The sequence below is a fragment of the Neophocaena asiaeorientalis genome, unplaced genomic scaffold (assembly GCF_003031525.2).
Source record: "Neophocaena asiaeorientalis asiaeorientalis breed wild unplaced genomic scaffold, Neophocaena_asiaeorientalis_V1.1 scaffold388, whole genome shotgun sequence".
In the NCBI taxonomy this organism is placed as follows: Eukaryota; Metazoa; Chordata; class Mammalia; order Artiodactyla; family Phocoenidae; genus Neophocaena; species Neophocaena asiaeorientalis.
This window is the reverse complement of record NW_020172738.1, coordinates 425,086-441,981: the sequence shown is the minus strand read 5'-3', so window position 1 is coordinate 441,981 and position 16,896 is coordinate 425,086. Positions and strand designations below refer to the sequence as shown.

Below are 16,896 nucleotides of genomic sequence, written 5' to 3'. Positions count from 1 at the left end.
ACTATATTGTTAAGGATTTTTGTGTCTCTGTTCCTAAAGAATATTTTGTAGTTTTTTGGGGTTTTTTTGGTATTCTCATTGTCTGGTTTTGGTATCAGGGTAATATTAGCTTCATAAAATGAACTGTCACTTATTTCCTTCCCTTCTATTTTATGGAAAAGATTATTTAGAATTGGTGTTAATTGTGTGTGTGTGTGTGTGTGTGTGTGTGTGTGTGTGTGTGTGTGTGGTTCTTTTAAATAGTTTGTACCTCTTACCTACCCCTATATTGCCCCTCTCCCCTTCCCTCTTCCCACTGGTAACCACTAATTTGTTCTTTATGTCTGTGAGTCTGTTTCTTTGTGGTTATATTTACTAGTTGTATTTTTTAGATTCCACATGTAAGCGATATCATACAGTATTTGTCTTTCTTTGATTTATTTCACCAGTCCATCCACATTGTTGCAAATGGCAAAATTTCATTCTTTTTTTTGTGGCTGAGTAGCATTCCATTATATATGTATATACCACATTGTCTTTATCCATTTATTCTAAGTGTTGATGGACACTTAGGTTGCTTCCATATCTTGGCGATTGTACATAATGCTTCTGTAAACATAGGGGAGTGTGTTTCGAATTAGTGTTTTTGTTTTTGTTTTGTTTTGTTTTTTTGATGTATATACCCAGGAATGGAATTGCTAGGTTACATGGTAGTTCTAGTTTTAGTTTTTTGAGAAATATCCATACTTTTGTCACAGTATGTTAATTCTTTAAATGTTTGGTAGAATTCTCCAGGTATTTTGCTATCTTTGGAGTGTTCTGTAAATGTCAATTAGATCTTATTTGTTGATGTGGTGTTGAATTCTGTAGTCTTTCTGATTATCTGTCTAGTTGTTCTATCAGTTGTTCTCGTTGAATTCTTCAACTTGTGGATCTGTTCTGTGTCTCTTTTCAGCTATCAGATTTTGCTTCACATATTTTGCAGTTTTGTTGTTTGGTGCATGCATTTTGGTGGATTGACCCTTTATTATTATATAATGTCCCTCTCTGTCTCTGGTAATTTTCTTTGCTCTGAAGCCTACTTTATTAAATACTAATACAACCACTTCAGCTTTCTTTTGATTAATGTTTGTTGGATATATCTTTTTCTGTCCTTTCATTTTATACCTGCCTATATTGTTATATTTTAAGTGACTTTCTTGTAGATAGCCTGTAATTGGGTCATGTTTTCAATTGTATTTACTGGGCCATGTTTCTTGTTGCTCACTTCTTCAGCTCCAAATTTGGGAACTGTGAGGTAAAATGAAAACCCAGGGAATTCACCACCAGCTGGCTCCTCCGGCTCCAAGGCCTCTAGTCAGTCTGCTGCCTTCTCTCTACCTTCAGGAGTCTTTTTGTTTGTTTGTTTCATATGTAATGTCCAGGGGTTTTAGTTGTATTTGGCAGGAGGAGCAGGGAGAAGTACATCTATTCCACCTTCCCAGAGGTGGAAGTTCCAGGGCTTGGTTTTGTTTACTGCTGTATCTTCCTGCCTGGACCTGTGTGACTGGTGTTCAGTAAATAGCTGCTGAATCAATGGTTATTGATAGTGAGTTTGTTAATTTTATGTATAAAATATTTGGTTATTTCTTATTGTAAAACATCTAGAGATTGTTAGGTTTTTTTTTTCCCTTACCAAGTCCAGATTTAGTCTTACCTAGATAAATAAATTATAATTTTTCTTAATTTAATTCATTATTGTTTATATTTTGCCTAACCTCCAGTAAGCTCTAACAGAAAATGAAAATTAGAGAAGAGGATATTCAGCCCTTCATATTTATTTCTCTGTGCTACAAAGTCTAACAAGCACTAACTCTTTTTAGTGTTATGCTTTTCTGACAAATGAACTTTAGAGATTGAGTGAGTTGGAGACAATTATGCTCCTTAAAATAATTAAAACACTGCTGAGAAATTGGGATGTGTAGACATAGGCTTATTTCTAAATTGTTTCTATAGTATTTTATTAGTTTGAGGCTTGTTCACCACTTTTTGTGATAAATTAAGATGTTATACAAGATATTTGATAGGTGCCACCTGAAACAGATCGTTACTTCTGGGTGAGGAGCAGACCCCGGAAATATATTTTTCCTCTTTAGCTAGAAAGGATTCTTACTGCCTTTCTGTTTAATTAATGCTGTTGTAGGTCCCTTCAATAATCAGGAGATGGCGGAATGGTTTCAGGCGGGCTATTTCACTATGTCTTTGTTGGTGAAGAGAGCATGTGATGAAAGCTTCCAGCCTCTTGGTGATATCATGAAAATGTGGGGAAGGGTTCCTTTCTCTCCTGGACCAGCTCCCCCTCCTCATATGGTAAGTACCTTATGCTTCACCCAGAACACATAGTGGACACAGAAGCACTTGCTTCCCTTTGTAAACAGATGTTACATCTAATGAAGAAGAAACTAGTTCCTTGAAAGTAATTAACTGAAATGGCAATGGGAAGTCTGAGTCAGAGACTACATACCTAGCTATAATGATCTTTTCAAAACTCAAATACCTGTGTACCTGTGTCTGTCCTTCTCTCTCTCTCTGTGTCTCTGTCTCGCGCGCACGTGCACACACACAAACACCCTCCCTCTCTCTCTCTCCCTCTCTCTCTCTCTCTCTCTCTCTCTCTGTCTCTCTCTCTCTCCCTCTCTCTCTCTCTCTCCCTCTCTCCCTCTCTCTCTCTCTCTCTCTCTCTCTCTCTCTTTCTCTCTTTTTCTCTCTTTCTCTCTCAAGAAACAGAATCCTGCAGTAGCTTTCCATCAGGTGTTGAAAGGAGAACATCTTGTCCTGGCCTCCCTACCAGGTCACGCATGTTCTGGCTCCTTACTTTCTAAGCTCATTCCAGAGCTTTGGCCTTTATCTGCTGTGCTTCAACACAATTGACTTAGAGTTTCGTGTTGCCTCTAGTTAGAATGCACATTCTCCTCTCCATTTATTTGCCTCTTGCTTTCTGACTTCCGGAGTTCTTAAATTTGAGTTTTGCCTTAACGCAAATGTTACTAATATAAAATTCCATTGCTTCAGAATATTTTGAAGACTTTTTTATTTTTTTAACATTCGTTACTGATATTTTAACTAAAAATTAGATCATAACGTAACCCTTTTAGTATGCTGACCCTGGAGTGCCTTTGAAGGGGAAGTCTTTTTCTGCAGCTGCTCCTGGGCCTCTCCCTGTTTAGTTCCTTTTGGGGGGCTTTGGCTCTGTGCCTCTCTTTTGCTTCTCGAGGTTGGAGTGTCTGGTTGCTGGCCATAGTCAAAAGTGGCCATAGTCAAAAGTGGCCATAGTCAAAAACCTTTAGTGTGAACACTGGATTTCTACAGTAATATCCATTGATTTACTCACCAATTATATATTGAAGATCTGTGCCAGGGCTGTGTTAGGTTCTTACGTGATGAGGATGAATAAGTCAGTCACAACATCTGTAGCCAAGAGTGTTCATAAGTGAGAACAATGGCTATCAAACTTCTGATCACAGCCCATAGGGGAAAAAAAAAAGATTTTTATGTCACTACTCTGTACACTTATTAATGTGCAGGTATATCTGAAACATGTTTCACAAAATATTTGGTGCCATGTACATATTTTCTTTCCGTTTCTTTTCTTTTTTTTCCAAATATGTAAATGTTGATCTTGACCTAGTAATTGATTTCACAATCCAGTAATTGATTTTACAATCCACTGATGGGTTAAGACCTCCTATAGTTTGGAGAGCAATGAAAATTCCTAGGTGAGGGGAATTATTCCTGGCATTTCTGTTGTAAATCCAAAGAAAAATTGTATTGTGTATTACTGTATATAAATTGTATTTTTACCACCTACTCAGAAATTGGGATGGGTTTTTATCTTGCATGTTTCAGCGCTGAAAGTTCATCACTTGGAGCTTGGCATGCTTGCTCTAATCCATTTCCTGACTTCCAATTATAGGGGCTGAACCTCAGTCAGACCCACTTAAGGGGAAAATCCATGGGAAGCTGTGCTTCCTGTCAGGTATTGCCTTTGCCATTAAGTTAATTTTAGACTAACCTAGTGTAGCTTCTATCCATGAATATTTAATAAGAAAGAAAAAATCCTTTAATTTCAGATGTACCTCACCCCAAGTAAATCATATATCAAATGTTTTTTTCCAAACTATAATCAGTGTGTAATAAGGATATAAACTGTTCACTAATGATTTGTCTAAATTTAGTCTGTGTCATCCTTATGCTTTTATTTCTACTATCTTTACTTCACTTTTCATTTTTTTTCCACTATTAGCTTTCCAAAATTTAAATTCCAGCCGTGTTATTTGACATATAAGCTAAAAAACAGGGTTTTACTACAGCTTACTTAAAAAAATTTTTTTTTTTTTTTTTGGCTGTGTTGGGTGTTAGCTGCAGTGTGCGGGACTGCAGTGAAGCACGTGGGCTTCTGTCTAGTTGTTGCGGGCTCCAGGGTGCGTGGGCTCTGTAGTTTGTGGAACGCGGGCTCTCTCGTTGAGGCACGTGAGCTCAGTAGTTGTGGCGTGCGGGCTTAGTTGCTCCGCGGCATGTGGGATCTTCCCCGACCAGGGATCGAACCCACGTCCCCTGCATTGGAAGGCAGATTCTTTACCACTGGACCACCAGGGGAGTCCCAACTACAGCTTATTTTTAAACTCATGGTGTATTAATAGCAATAGAAACACCTAATCTTTGGATAGAGAGTTAAACAGTTTTCAGAGCTCTTTTATGTTCCATTTAATTTTACATTTCTCATCCCCTTTAAGAAGACATACTAAGAAGACATACTTATATACTACCTCCCTGTAATTGTTATGTGTCATTATAAAATCCTACCATAAGATTTAATTTTACTCCTTTCTGTTTTGTCCTGCTTCTCTAATTTCTCCATAATCTCCAAATTTATAAATCACTTTTAAGATTGGGAGAATTATACATTTATTTAGTTACAGTAATAACTCTGGAGTACAGTACAACGTTCAGCTTCAAGGGCAGGAGGGGAGAACAGCAGCTAAATAAGGAACCTTTCTCACCTTAGGGAATCTCTTATAATGCTGACACCACCTTCTTCCGCTAGATGGCACTAGTTTCTAAAGATGCCTGATTTTTTTTTTTTCTTTTTTAATGAATTTATTTATTTATTTATTTATGGCTGAGCTGGGTCCCCGTTGCTGTGTGCGGGCCCTCTCCAGTTGCGGCGAGTGGGGGCCATGCCCCGTTGTGGTGCGCAGGCCTCTCACTGCTGTGGCCCCTCTTGATGCGGAGCACGGCTCCAGGCACGCGGGCTTCAGCAGTTGTGGCACGTGGGCTCAGTAGTTGTGGCTCGCAGGCTCTAGAGCTCAGGCTCAGCAGTTGTGACGCACAGGCCCAGTTGCTCTGCGGCATGCGGGATCCTCTCAAACCAGGGCTCGAATCCGCGTTCCCTGCATTGGCAGGCAGATTCTCAACCACTGTGCCTCCAGGGAAGCCCTGATTTTTTTTTAGATAGGTGTTTTGGGTTTGGGGTGTAAAGGTGGGGCGGGATGTGAAGGTCTAGGTTTCATTTTCCTTTCAGATATAAGTACTAAGTTGCTTTTAGGCTCTTTCAGTTTATTCAGTGGTATTTCTTTCCTTCACCCCTTTACTCCCAGGGAGAGTTGGACCAGGAACGACTGACCAGGCAGCAGGAACTCACAGCCTTATACCAGATGCAGCACCTCCAGTATCAGCAGTTCTTAATACAGTAAGAGCAGTAATGCGGTTGGGTGCACTGCAGCACCAAAAGGGCCTTTAGATATAATCTGCTCCCAAATTTCACCGTTTACAGCAGAAAACTTAATAGGATACTTCAGTTTTCAAATCCAGCTAGTGGCATGTTACCATTATACATTCTAAGTTTGGTCTTACCTTGTTTCTTAAATACCAGAAGTTTGTAGAAGATGACACATAACTATAATTTTGCAAGATCTTTAGCTCCTAAAGCAAGAATCAACAAACATTTTAAGAGCTAAGTGTCTTCTGAATGGCTCAACTTTGAATGCTGCAGAGGAAAGACAGATGAGGGGGCAGGAAAGAAGTAAAAGTTTATACTATTAGTAGTGGTATGGAATGATGGTAGTCACTTAGGTTGTGGGTCCCTTTCATAGAAGAAGTAAGATTTGCTATCATCTGGTGCAGAGGTTGGCAAACTGGCTGGCTCCCTGTTTTCATAAGCAGAGTTTTATTGGAACAGAGTCATACCCATTTGTTTGTGTATTATCTATGGCCACTTTTGCACTACAGAGGCAGAATTGAGTAGTTGTGAATGTCCTGCAAAGCCCAAAATATTTACTGTCTGGCTCTTTACAGAAAAAAAATTGTCCACCTCTGATCTAGTGAAAAAAAATCTTACCTAAAATTTTCCAAGCTGAAACGTATAAATTTGAGGATTTTTATACAAGTGATTTTATTTTTGCAAAGAGTTCTTCATGTGGAAATAGCTGTTAGTTTGAATCTGTTTTATTTCTCACTTGTTTTCTAATAAAAGGTTACTGTCATCTTAAGGGAACTTTCCAGTTTTGGGCATTTCATTAATTTTTTTTTTTTCTGTTCTCTTTCCACTCAGAAGCATGCCATCTATTAGTTCAGTTCTTTGTAGAATAAAGTACAGAACTGTTTGTGTGACTATTACGAAGAATTGTAAAAATATATTTGATAGCTATTTCTAATGGTGTTTTTTGTTGGGGGGGCCTGAACTTTGCTTTTAATGTCTCAGTAAAGTGAACTAAATGTGGATAGACAGGTTATACTGTGTTTTACTTTTTGAAGACAACAATATGCACAAGTTCTGGCTCAACAACAGAAAGCAGCACTGTCTTCCCAGCAGCAGCAACAGTTGGCACTTCTTCTCCAACAGTTCCAGGCACTAAAGATGAGGTTGGTGGTCGTTTCCATGATGTGTCACATTGTGTGTGTATGTTTTAAAGAAAGAGAGGAAAGGAAATTTTTTGTGTGTTGTGTGTAAAAATAGAATATAGTTTTAAAAATAATAATAATTAAGTAAAGCATTTATTTGGTCTTTTTACTCAGAGGATAAATTTTGAATAATAACCAAAGAATACTAAGAACGCTTGAAAAGCAGTGTAGGCTCATGGAATCAGCAACAACAAAAAAATGTAGTCAATAAGTTTAATCTCATTTTTACCTGTGATGTCTCAAGAAAGATATTAACAATGCCACACAGGGTTATAATTTTCCAGACCCAAAAGCCATTAAGGTAAGTCTAAGGAAAAGGAAATTATGCTAAAAGTCTTAAACTCCTGCTGTTTCAAGTTAACATTCAGGGTAGTATGTGTTGTGTCTCCTACAAGGAGATGGGCAAGGTGGTAGGTCTCCTGCACGCCTCCTGCAGAGGTGTCAGTCACTGCTGTTAAAAACTTTACTGTCCACTTTAACCAGAACCTTTTATATTTCTCTTTTGAGCCATAACCCATTCTGCAGGTAGGCAGGTTAGGTGTTCAGGTCTCCATTTTAAAGATGGGCAAACTGGGACTCAGAGTGGCTAAAGGACTTGGTTGACATAATACACAGAACACTTCAGAGACAGAATTAAAATGCAGACCTTTTGACTTAAGGTCTGTGAGTTTTTTCATGATAACATGATGCCTCTGTGACTCTCATTGAGATATTCTGGATTTTTTAAAGACAGTACGCATATCCATTATTTGGAAATCAAAATTAGCTAATACCTCGAGGGTCCAGAAGTGTGGTTATCTTGCCTCTATCCTTTTTCCTTTCCTAAATGTTTTGGTAGTGTTATGTTTTAGTAAAAACAATGAAGTTTTCTGGCCAAATAACCTCAGAAACCTACAAATAATCTGGAAATACCTCTTTATTTTCGTGGATGACAAGAACAAGTTAATTTTCTAATTTCCCTTTTGCAGAATATCTGATCAGAACGTCATTCCCTCAGTAACTAGGTCTGTGTCAGTGCCAGATACTGGTTCTATCTGGGAACTCCAGCCAACAGCCTCACAGCCTACAGGTAAAACCGTAGATTGGCCTTTAGTATAGCTCCAAGGATTTAGACTCGTATAACTCCGTTTTTTTTAAAAGCATATCAGTTTTTCGACATGTTTTGTATTGGATATTAATAAAAAGTGAGTTTTTTGTTTTGTTTTGAAAATAGCTGTTAAGGAGTTGCTAGAAATTACTTAGTAGGTAGATTTCTTGAACTTGAGTCAGCCTCTCTTTTTTTATGTTGTTCTAACCACTGTAGAAAGTCTTTTGAATTGTTTTTATTCTCTTCACCAGAGTGAGAAAAAGAGTAAGTTGAAAACATAAGTAACGATGATCTATTCTTTTGAGTCGAGGGTTGATGAGTAGTTTAACACTGAAGGTACCCAGAAATTTTGGGAATAGAAAAGGCTACCCTTACCTCATTCGCTCATCTTTTTGCATCAAATTGGAAAATTTAGGGCTGGGATTTTTGAAACATTTTGATATTGGTGCAACGCTTCTGTTTCTTAAGGTCTGATCCATGCAGAGGTGTGGGTAGTTTGAACCATAGATAGTCCTTACAAGAGGTAAGGGCCATGGGCTCTGATGGGGTTTTCTTTGAACCACTGAGCCATTCATGTCATAGTTCTCTTGCTAACATTGACCCTGGGGATTATGGCAGGAGAAGGACTGATTATTATCTCTCATCAACTCAACTTCCCATGCTGTATGTACCTTATTTTTTCTTGGGAGTCATTTATAGTTGTTAGGATGTTAAAATAGTCTTCACTTTTTAAAAAACTATAAATACCTTATTAAACATTTTCTCTCTTCAGGTATGATGCAATTAAGGTCCTTTACAAACAGTCCATTGGTTTTATGCAGACAATAATTTATAGTCCATAAATAGACTATAATAGGAATGTAGGAAATAGAGAATGCTGAAAAGTGGTGTCAGCAAACCTTACAGGCAATAGGAAAACAGGCTCAGAAGCCTTTATCTGTTCATTTACTTTGATATCAGACCCTGTGCTGCCTTTCAGGTCAGTAGGACCCAGTGTCATCTGTGAGACCTGCCTGGCCTTTCCAGAGTACTCTCAGCTCCAGCTGTACTTCTCTCTCTCTCTCTCTCTCTTTGAAATGCAATTCATGTAACATAAAATTAACCACTTTAAGATGAACCATGTAGTGGCATTTAATACATTCACAATATTGTGCAACCCTTGAGTTCTCTCTGGTTCTCAGCCATACCTCTCTTAACCCCTCTCTCCACTTCGTATGCAGTAAGACGTTGTGTGGCTACTGGAAATACCGTTGGCTTTGGGCTCTATATACACTGGGATTTAAATCCTCACATGGCCATATGCTTGCCATGTGTCCTTGGGAATGTTACAAAACTACCTCTGACCCTTATTAGCTTGTTCATCTGTAAAAATGGGGATATGAACAGATATGGGTTTTTTTGAGGATGAAATTAGTTCCCAGTAAATGCCTGGTACTTTCTTCTAGATGTGTTGAAGGGTATTGATATAAACTAGAGCCCACTGGTAGTTCAGTCTACTTAGAAGCAGAACAGATGTAGGTGATGGAGCTCATTCAGGGACAGGGAAACAGCTTTTTTCATTATGCTTCTGGATATTTAGCCATGTATGTAAGCTCTGACATGCCTCACTCTTTTCCCCTCCTGTCTTACAGTTTGGGAAGGTGGTAGCGTATGGGATCTTCCTCTGGACACCACCACTCCGGGACCTGCCCTTGAACAGCTTCAGCAGATGGAGAAGGCCAAGGCTGCAAAGGTCTGAAACTCATTCTTCCATAGCAGTGCATGCTTTCCAATCGCAGGTCGTAGACGTTTGTTTATTGATGTCTCTATTTCTCTAGCTACTTATCATGTTTCCTTTTAGTTCACGGCTACGTAGCTGGTTTAAGCACACTCATACTCTGTCATTTTTGTGCCGCCTTCTCCCCAAAAAGACCTCACAACAATTTAAAGTAACAAGTTCAAATTAAATCAATTAAAATTGGTTTGTCGACACATGAATGATCATGGTGGTATGTTACGTTATTCATGGTATAAATTCTTGTAAGATCATAAGAAAATATCCACTACATAGCTTATTATAAGACCCTTGATCTGAGGTTTGAGTTCCCACATTGAATCTTTATGGTGGTGTTTGTTTACGCCTCTTAGTGCCTAAGACATGCAGCTGAAAAGCTCAACATTAATATTACATTCTGTGTTCTATTCACATCTTCTGGAGGAGCTAGGAATCTTGAATTTTGGTTTTAGTACTTGTCAGAAGAGGTTGTCTGTGAACACTTGGTGTTATTGAGATGATTTCTGGGTTCTCATGCTCCGAGAGAATCTTGTTCCTATTTTATGTTTAGTGCATTCTTATCCCGAGGTAGTGACAGTATCCTTAGAGTGCCCAGGATAGGAAATGAGTTCAGAGTCAGGATTTGTCTCCATGAGTGACAGACCATAATTCAAACAATTCTTGAGTTTGTTCTTGTTCCATAGCGCTTTGTGCTGGGAACACGTAGATGATGAAAGTGTGCATTCTTGTCTGGTGTGTGTGTGTGTTGGGGGCGTTGGGAAGATGATGACACAGGCAAGCAACACAAGGAAGCACATGGGCCAGCTACCTAGCAGGAGAGGTGGGGATCAGGAATTGGGTGACACTTTGGATGGATGGTAATACCTGAGCTCGTTTCACTTGAAGGGTAGTAGGATTTAGCTCAGTTGAAGGGTTTTGGGTTGACAGAGTAGAAGGAGGTGAAAATTAAACTGCAGTTGGAGGAAACAAGACCTGTAAAGGCTAGAAGTGTATGAGAACATCCTGGCACAGCAAACAGTTAAATAATTTGGTCCAGTCTAGAGCTGGTGTGTCTGAGGAATAAATGATGAGAGAGATTAAAGACGATGAGGCAGGCCAATCAGGAGGATCCTTACCCGTGTCACGTTAAAGACTTAGGATTTATTTTCAAGGTGAAGGATGGTATTAAATGTAAGCCTGGGAGTGATTTTTTTTGGTGGAGGTTGGATATTGAACTGGGGACTCTGGGCAAAATAGGATGCTGGGAAACCAGGTAAGAGACTGTTAGGAATGTGGATGAGAAAGTAAAGGCCTGAATTACATGTGTGTTAATAGGACTGGAGATTAGGGGCTGGATTTGACTAGTATTTGGGAATTATACATGATAGAGTTTGTTAAGTGGTTGATCTTCAGATTTTAAAGAACTTCTGTAATTTTTCAACAACGTTGCGGTTGAAACCTTGTTAGACACATTGTTAGATCTTCAATCAGAAAATCCTTTGTAGGGATGAGCAAAGAAATGCCATCCCAAGAGAATTCTGATGTTACTCTCAACACAGGCCACTCTCCCACATACAGGAGATGTGCAGTAGTAGTATGGAGCGAAGAGACATGTAAAAAGTAGGGGTGAGTGCATCCAGCTTAGAAGAGCATAAAACTTTCTGGTTGCTATGACATAGCAGAGCTTAGAGCTCTCACAGAGTTGCTTTCATCAGCCACTGGCACTACACATTAACTGAGTGAATGGTAGTGTCTCCACCTTCCAGTGTCTGCACTGACCAGCTCCTACCAGTACTTGTCAGTGATGTTGGAGTGTTCTGTGCTTGGCCTCAAGTTTCTAAGAGCACCCTTGTGTAACCACAGCTAGAGCAGGAGAGAAGAGAGGCAGAAATGAGGGCAAAACGGGAAGAGGAGGATCGAAAGAGGCAAGAAGAACTCCGGAGACAACAGGAGGAAATTCTTCGGAGACAGCAGGAGGAAGAAAGGAAAAGGCGCGAGGAAGAAGAGCTTGCCCGAAGGAAACAGGTATGTCTGAGAACTCTGCTTGTACGATTAGCACTGAAGGAGGGCCTGCGGGATATCTTGGTCACTCCCGTCATTTCACAGGTCATAGTTCTCCTGGAGAAGGCTCCCCTAAGGCATCAGGGAGTTAGCAGGATTGGGATTAGAATTTTAGGAGACTCACTTCCCTTTAGGAAAAATGTCTGTCACCCACTAACACCCACTGGAGGGATATTCTTCAGTCCTAGTAACTCATTGGAGTTGATTGCTTTTACATATTTCCTGGGGTTTTATAAACCAGTTAGATTTCAGACGTAATTAAGTCCTGAAGTATTTATAACCAGTGACACTGAATGTTTTTCATGTTTTGTGGCCGCTTGTATTTCTTTTTTGGGAATTCTTTATTATGTGCTTGGACCTTTTTCTACTGGGATTTTTAAAGATCCCATTTGAAAGAATCCGCTCTGAAACAGCCCCAGTGTCTAGCCTTTGCTTCACATTTCCTTCTTGTTTTTTGCCCTAAGAGGAACTCTGAAAAAAGGCATCCATGTCCATGCTGAGATTAGATTAGACCTACTAGTATTTCTTAGAGTCACCCTCTACATTAGCAATGTAAGGACTTTAAGAAGTATCGCAGGGCTTCCCTGGTGGCGCAGTGGTTGAGAGTCCTCCTGCCGATGCAGGGGACGCGGGTTCATGCCCCGGTCCGGGAAGATCCCACGTGCCGCGGAGTGGCTGGGCCCGTGAGTTAAAAAAAAAAAAAAAAAAAAAAAGAAGTATTGCAGTAAAGAAATCTGTTTAATTCTGTTTTGCTAATTATTTCTTCCTAAGTTATTTTGACAGTGAGACCCTTTTCTGTATATTTAATATCCGTGAGACTTTAGTTCTAGCAACGTGTTCTGAGACACGTTGACTGGAAAACTTCTCTACCTCACCAGGCATTTTTGGTGGCTATGTTGGTTTGACTTCTCTATGCCTTAGGTTCTCATTTGATTAAAAAAATAGGGACTGATGGTAGCAACAGAGAAACTGAAGCCTGCGTCCTTTTTAGCGTTAATCAGGAAGTGATGTAGCTAATGTAGAAACCAGGATGGACTTTGCACGTAGTGCTATTTAACTATTAATATTTTAAATACAAATTATTTTAACTCTTAATATACCTACTCCCCAGCTCACATATATACTTTTTACCCTAGATCCTGGTTAGATAACTTTTTATATATACTGTTAACAGGATCTTAGCAGCACATAGCCTGTTTCTTTCCAAATTATGATGTAATATATTAATTGAGATGCACGCACGTGTGCGCACACACACTTTTTTTTTTAATTTAGGAGGAGGCTCTGCGACGCCAGAGGGAGCAGGAAATTGCATTACGGCGACAACGAGAAGAGGAAGAAAGACAGCAGCAAGAAGAAGCTCTTAGAAGACTGGAGGAAAGGAGAAGAGAAGAGGAAGAAAGGCGGAAGCAGGAAGAATTGTTACGCAAGCAGGTGATCAGATGGTTTGCTCTTCTCATTGCTTCTTTGAAGCTAGGAATTAGTGATTAAGAAAGTATTAGGATATTAGAGAGCCTGTCTAAAACTTTTTCAGGTTGCTGCAAATTACCAAAAGAGATCTAACTGACTCTTAGTACTTTTGTGATAACCATCCCACGTGTAATTATAAAAGCTGAACGAAATGTCAAGGAATCAAAACGAACAAAAAACGAGGGCACCAGAGAAAAATTGAAGGCCTGCTCTTAAAAAACCAAACGTGAGATCTGGAGGTTGACACTTTTTGCCTTAGGGTACTCCCCGGTTCACACTTTTAGAGTGCACAGTTCCTTGCTGCTTAGTAAATCCGTAAGTTGATGGCAGCGATGACCATTATCTGATTCTGCTGTAACCATGCCATTCTGCTGTTACGGGCAGCCAGAATCCCTAAAGCCTTTCATTTTTATGTTTAAGAACAGAGGTAGATTTTTTTTATTAGTAGATTTTCTTTTTAGATCATTTGAAGATTTTCAGAAAAATTGGGATGACAGTGCAGTTTCCCCTATTATTATTTTACATTAGTATGGCACACTTGTTACAACAAACCGGTATTGATGGATTGTTATTAACTGAAGACCATAGCTTATTACCGTTTCTTCAGCTTTCCCCCAGTGTCCCTTTTCTGTTCCAGGATCTTATCCAGAATATTTCATTTAGTTGTCATGTCTCCTTAGCTTGTTCTTGGCTGTGACAGTTTCTCAGACTTCCCTTGTTTTTGATGACTTTGGCAGTTTTAAGGAATACTGGTCAGTGGATTGTAGGGTAACACTCTATCGGAGTTTGAAGTTTTTCTCACAATCAGACTGGAGTTATGGGTGTTGCAGAAGAAGATCACAGAAGTTAAGTACCATTTTCATCACATACCAAGGGTACATATTACTAACATGACTTATGGTTATTGATGTTGACATTGATCACCTGGCTGCAGTAGTGCTTGTCAGGTATCTCCACTGTAAAGTTACTCTTTTTCCCCCTTACTGTACTCTTTGGAAGGAAGTCACCATGTACAGCAGTCCACACTTAGGGGTGTAGGTTTTTGTTTGTTGGTTGGATTGACACGAAGCTGGAGATGACCTGCTTTTGCTTAAGTTCTTGATTGAAACTCTTTGAGAAATCTAAATTCTTTAGAGGTAGATAGATAAGTTCCAGGTTAGATTCTTTGGTTTATTCATTTAACGGTTAATAGATTTTGTTAATATACTATATGCCAGTTGTTATGATTGTTTGCTGGTAGAGTCCAAAACTTTTAAAGAAATTGTTTCTGTACTTAAGAAGCTCACAGACTATGTAGGTGATGATTTTACAAGAAATAAATGCCACATTTTGGATGCTTTCAGCTGAAAAATCAAAATATTCACCTAAAAATGGCTTAAACATTAGATAACGTTATTGCCTCACATATGAAGGTGTTCTTTGGAAATAAGGCAGTTAAACATGAATTTCCATGACTCAGTGATATCATTAAGGATCCAGGTCCTTTGCATGCTTCTCCTCTATCATCTCCTGGTGTGTTGACTTTTCCACCTGATGGTGCACACTCTGCTCTACCATTTCTTGGTATGTTGACCTTTTTTTTTTTTGGCTGCAATGGGTCTTAGTTGTGGCACATGGGATCTTCATTGCAGTGTGTGGGCTCTTTGTTCCGGCACGCGGGCTCCTCTCTAGTTATGGTGCGTTGGCTCAGTAGTTGCAGCTCGCAGGCTTAGTTGCCGGCGGCACATGGGATCTTAGGTCCCCGACCAGGGATCAAAACCACGTCCCCTGCATCAGAAGGTGGATTCTTAACCACTGGACCACCAGGGAAATCGCGGTGTATTGACTTTTGAGTTCATATTTTTTGCCTAATGGTTGGGAGTTTTGGATATCATACCATACCCTGTACCCAAAAAGGGAGTGGCCCTTCTCTCATGCTTCTTTCCTTTTGTCTGGGAAGAATATCTTTTCTGGAAGCATCCCTTTGGCCTAAATCATATCACATGGCTGTCCCTGTTTACACTGGAAGCTTAAAAAGCAAAATCTGGCATTTTAAACCTCTGATGTGACAGGAGGGTCTGTCTGCAAAGAAGCAACCTGAAAGGAATTTTTGCTGAATAGGTAGTAACAGTTGCTGCCACAGATGGGCTAAGAGCAAACAGAGAGAGGAGGACAAGGTATACTTGGGCATAATCAGAAGGCAGAGGGGAAGTCTACCTCCTGAAGGCTAGGGAAGTACTCGTAGAGTGGCTGGTGTCTGCCCTGAGTTCTGGAGAATGGAGGGGAATGTGCTGTCTGGATAAGCTAGGCAGGGGTCCCCAACCCCCGGGATCTAATGCCTGATGATCTGAGGTGGAGTGGATATAATAATAACAGAAATAAAGTGCACAGTAAATGCAATGAGCTTGAATCATCCCGAAGCCACCTCACCCCCACCCCCAGTCCTTGGAAAAATTATCTTCCCCGAAAATGGTCCCTGCTGCCAAAAAGGTTGGGGACCGCTGAGCTCTAGAGCATTGCAGGTGCAGTAATCAGACTGCATGGAGGAAGGCCAAGAAAATTCCACGGGGCACATGGAATGGTTTTGAGGGAGGGAAGCAGAAGGAAAATGAGCCAAGGCACTGCAGAAAGTAGTAGAGGGGTAGAGGATGGGTCAAAGAGAGACCTTCCAAGGGGCCTGTGAGCCATAACGGGTGAGAACCTGGCATGAAATTAAGTGGTTTTGTAAAGTTGCTTTGGGTCCGGAACTGGCTGAGGCTTGCCTGGTAATCCATGTTCTTGCAGGTCCTGATAGCTCTTTGCACTCAGCACCCTGAAAAGCTATCTCTGCCTCAATGTTGGAACAGTTTCCAAGAGACTTGCCCGCAGTTTGTGGTGATCTCTAAGAGATCAGTACTTACACAGATGTTCAAAGTGACATTCCTTTTATGTAGAAATTAGCAAATAAATTAAACATGATAATTATCCTGTGAGCATGCCTCTGACTGAAGCCTTGAAAAGTGATTCAGATTTTTTTTAAAAACACAGTTAAATTTTATTATCATTTACTTTTCCTTCTGGGAAGGAAGAGGAGGCTGCGAAATGGGCCCGGGAAGAAGAAGAAGCCCAGCGTCGATTAGAGGAGAACCGGCTGCGAATGGAAGAGGAGGCAGCCAGACTCCGGCACGAGGAGGAGGAACGGAAGAGGAAAGAGCTGGAGCTCCAGCGGCAGAAGGAGTTAATGCGCCAGAGGCAGCAGCAGCAAGAGGCTCTCCGGAGGTTGCAGCAGCAACAGCAGCAGCAACAGCTGGCGCAGATGAAGGTAAAGCCTAGACACCAGCTAGACCACGCCAGACCATCCATAGGAGCTACTTGTTAGCATTTTTTTTTTAGTTAAGTAGATGCTGGCAGTGCAGTAGCAGTGAAACAGTGTACATTTTTTATGTTAAATATTGCTTGCTACCTTCGTTTTTTGATCAAGGAGGCAATACGATGCATTGTACTTTGTGTTAGGCATTTTAAACAAGGGAAGAATAAATAAAAGAGGGTAGGACACGAGCAGTGATGCAGGCACAACCAAGTAAGTCTGTATGGTTCATAAATTTAAACATTGGAGTGCCTACTCTGTATCATTTCAGCACTGCTAAGA

The 16,896-nt window shown here is 40.2% G+C and overlaps 1 protein-coding gene across 3 annotated transcripts in view; it reads left to right on the top strand.

Annotated features, from left to right (window-relative positions):
- GIGYF2 (GRB10 interacting GYF protein 2) overlaps window positions 1-16,896 on the top strand; it is a 124,220-nt gene that overhangs the window by 82,166 nt on the left and 25,158 nt on the right. For 2 of the 3 annotated variants that reach the window (XM_024740515.1, XM_024740516.1), the window contains 9 exons: window positions 2,162-2,328; window positions 3,932-3,994; window positions 5,616-5,707; window positions 6,772-6,879; window positions 7,887-7,987; window positions 9,637-9,737; window positions 11,622-11,783; window positions 13,095-13,253; window positions 16,333-16,569. In XM_024740515.1, coding sequence (XP_024596283.1) covers window positions 2,162-2,328; window positions 3,932-3,994; window positions 5,616-5,707; window positions 6,772-6,879; window positions 7,887-7,987; window positions 9,637-9,737; window positions 11,622-11,783; window positions 13,095-13,253; window positions 16,333-16,569 — 1,190 coding nt within the window. The remainder of the gene's footprint in view (window positions 1-2,161; window positions 2,329-3,931; window positions 3,995-5,615; window positions 5,708-6,771; window positions 6,880-7,886; window positions 7,988-9,636; window positions 9,738-11,621; window positions 11,784-13,094; window positions 13,254-16,332; window positions 16,570-16,896) is intronic. The other variant, XM_024740517.1, reaches the window with a different exon arrangement.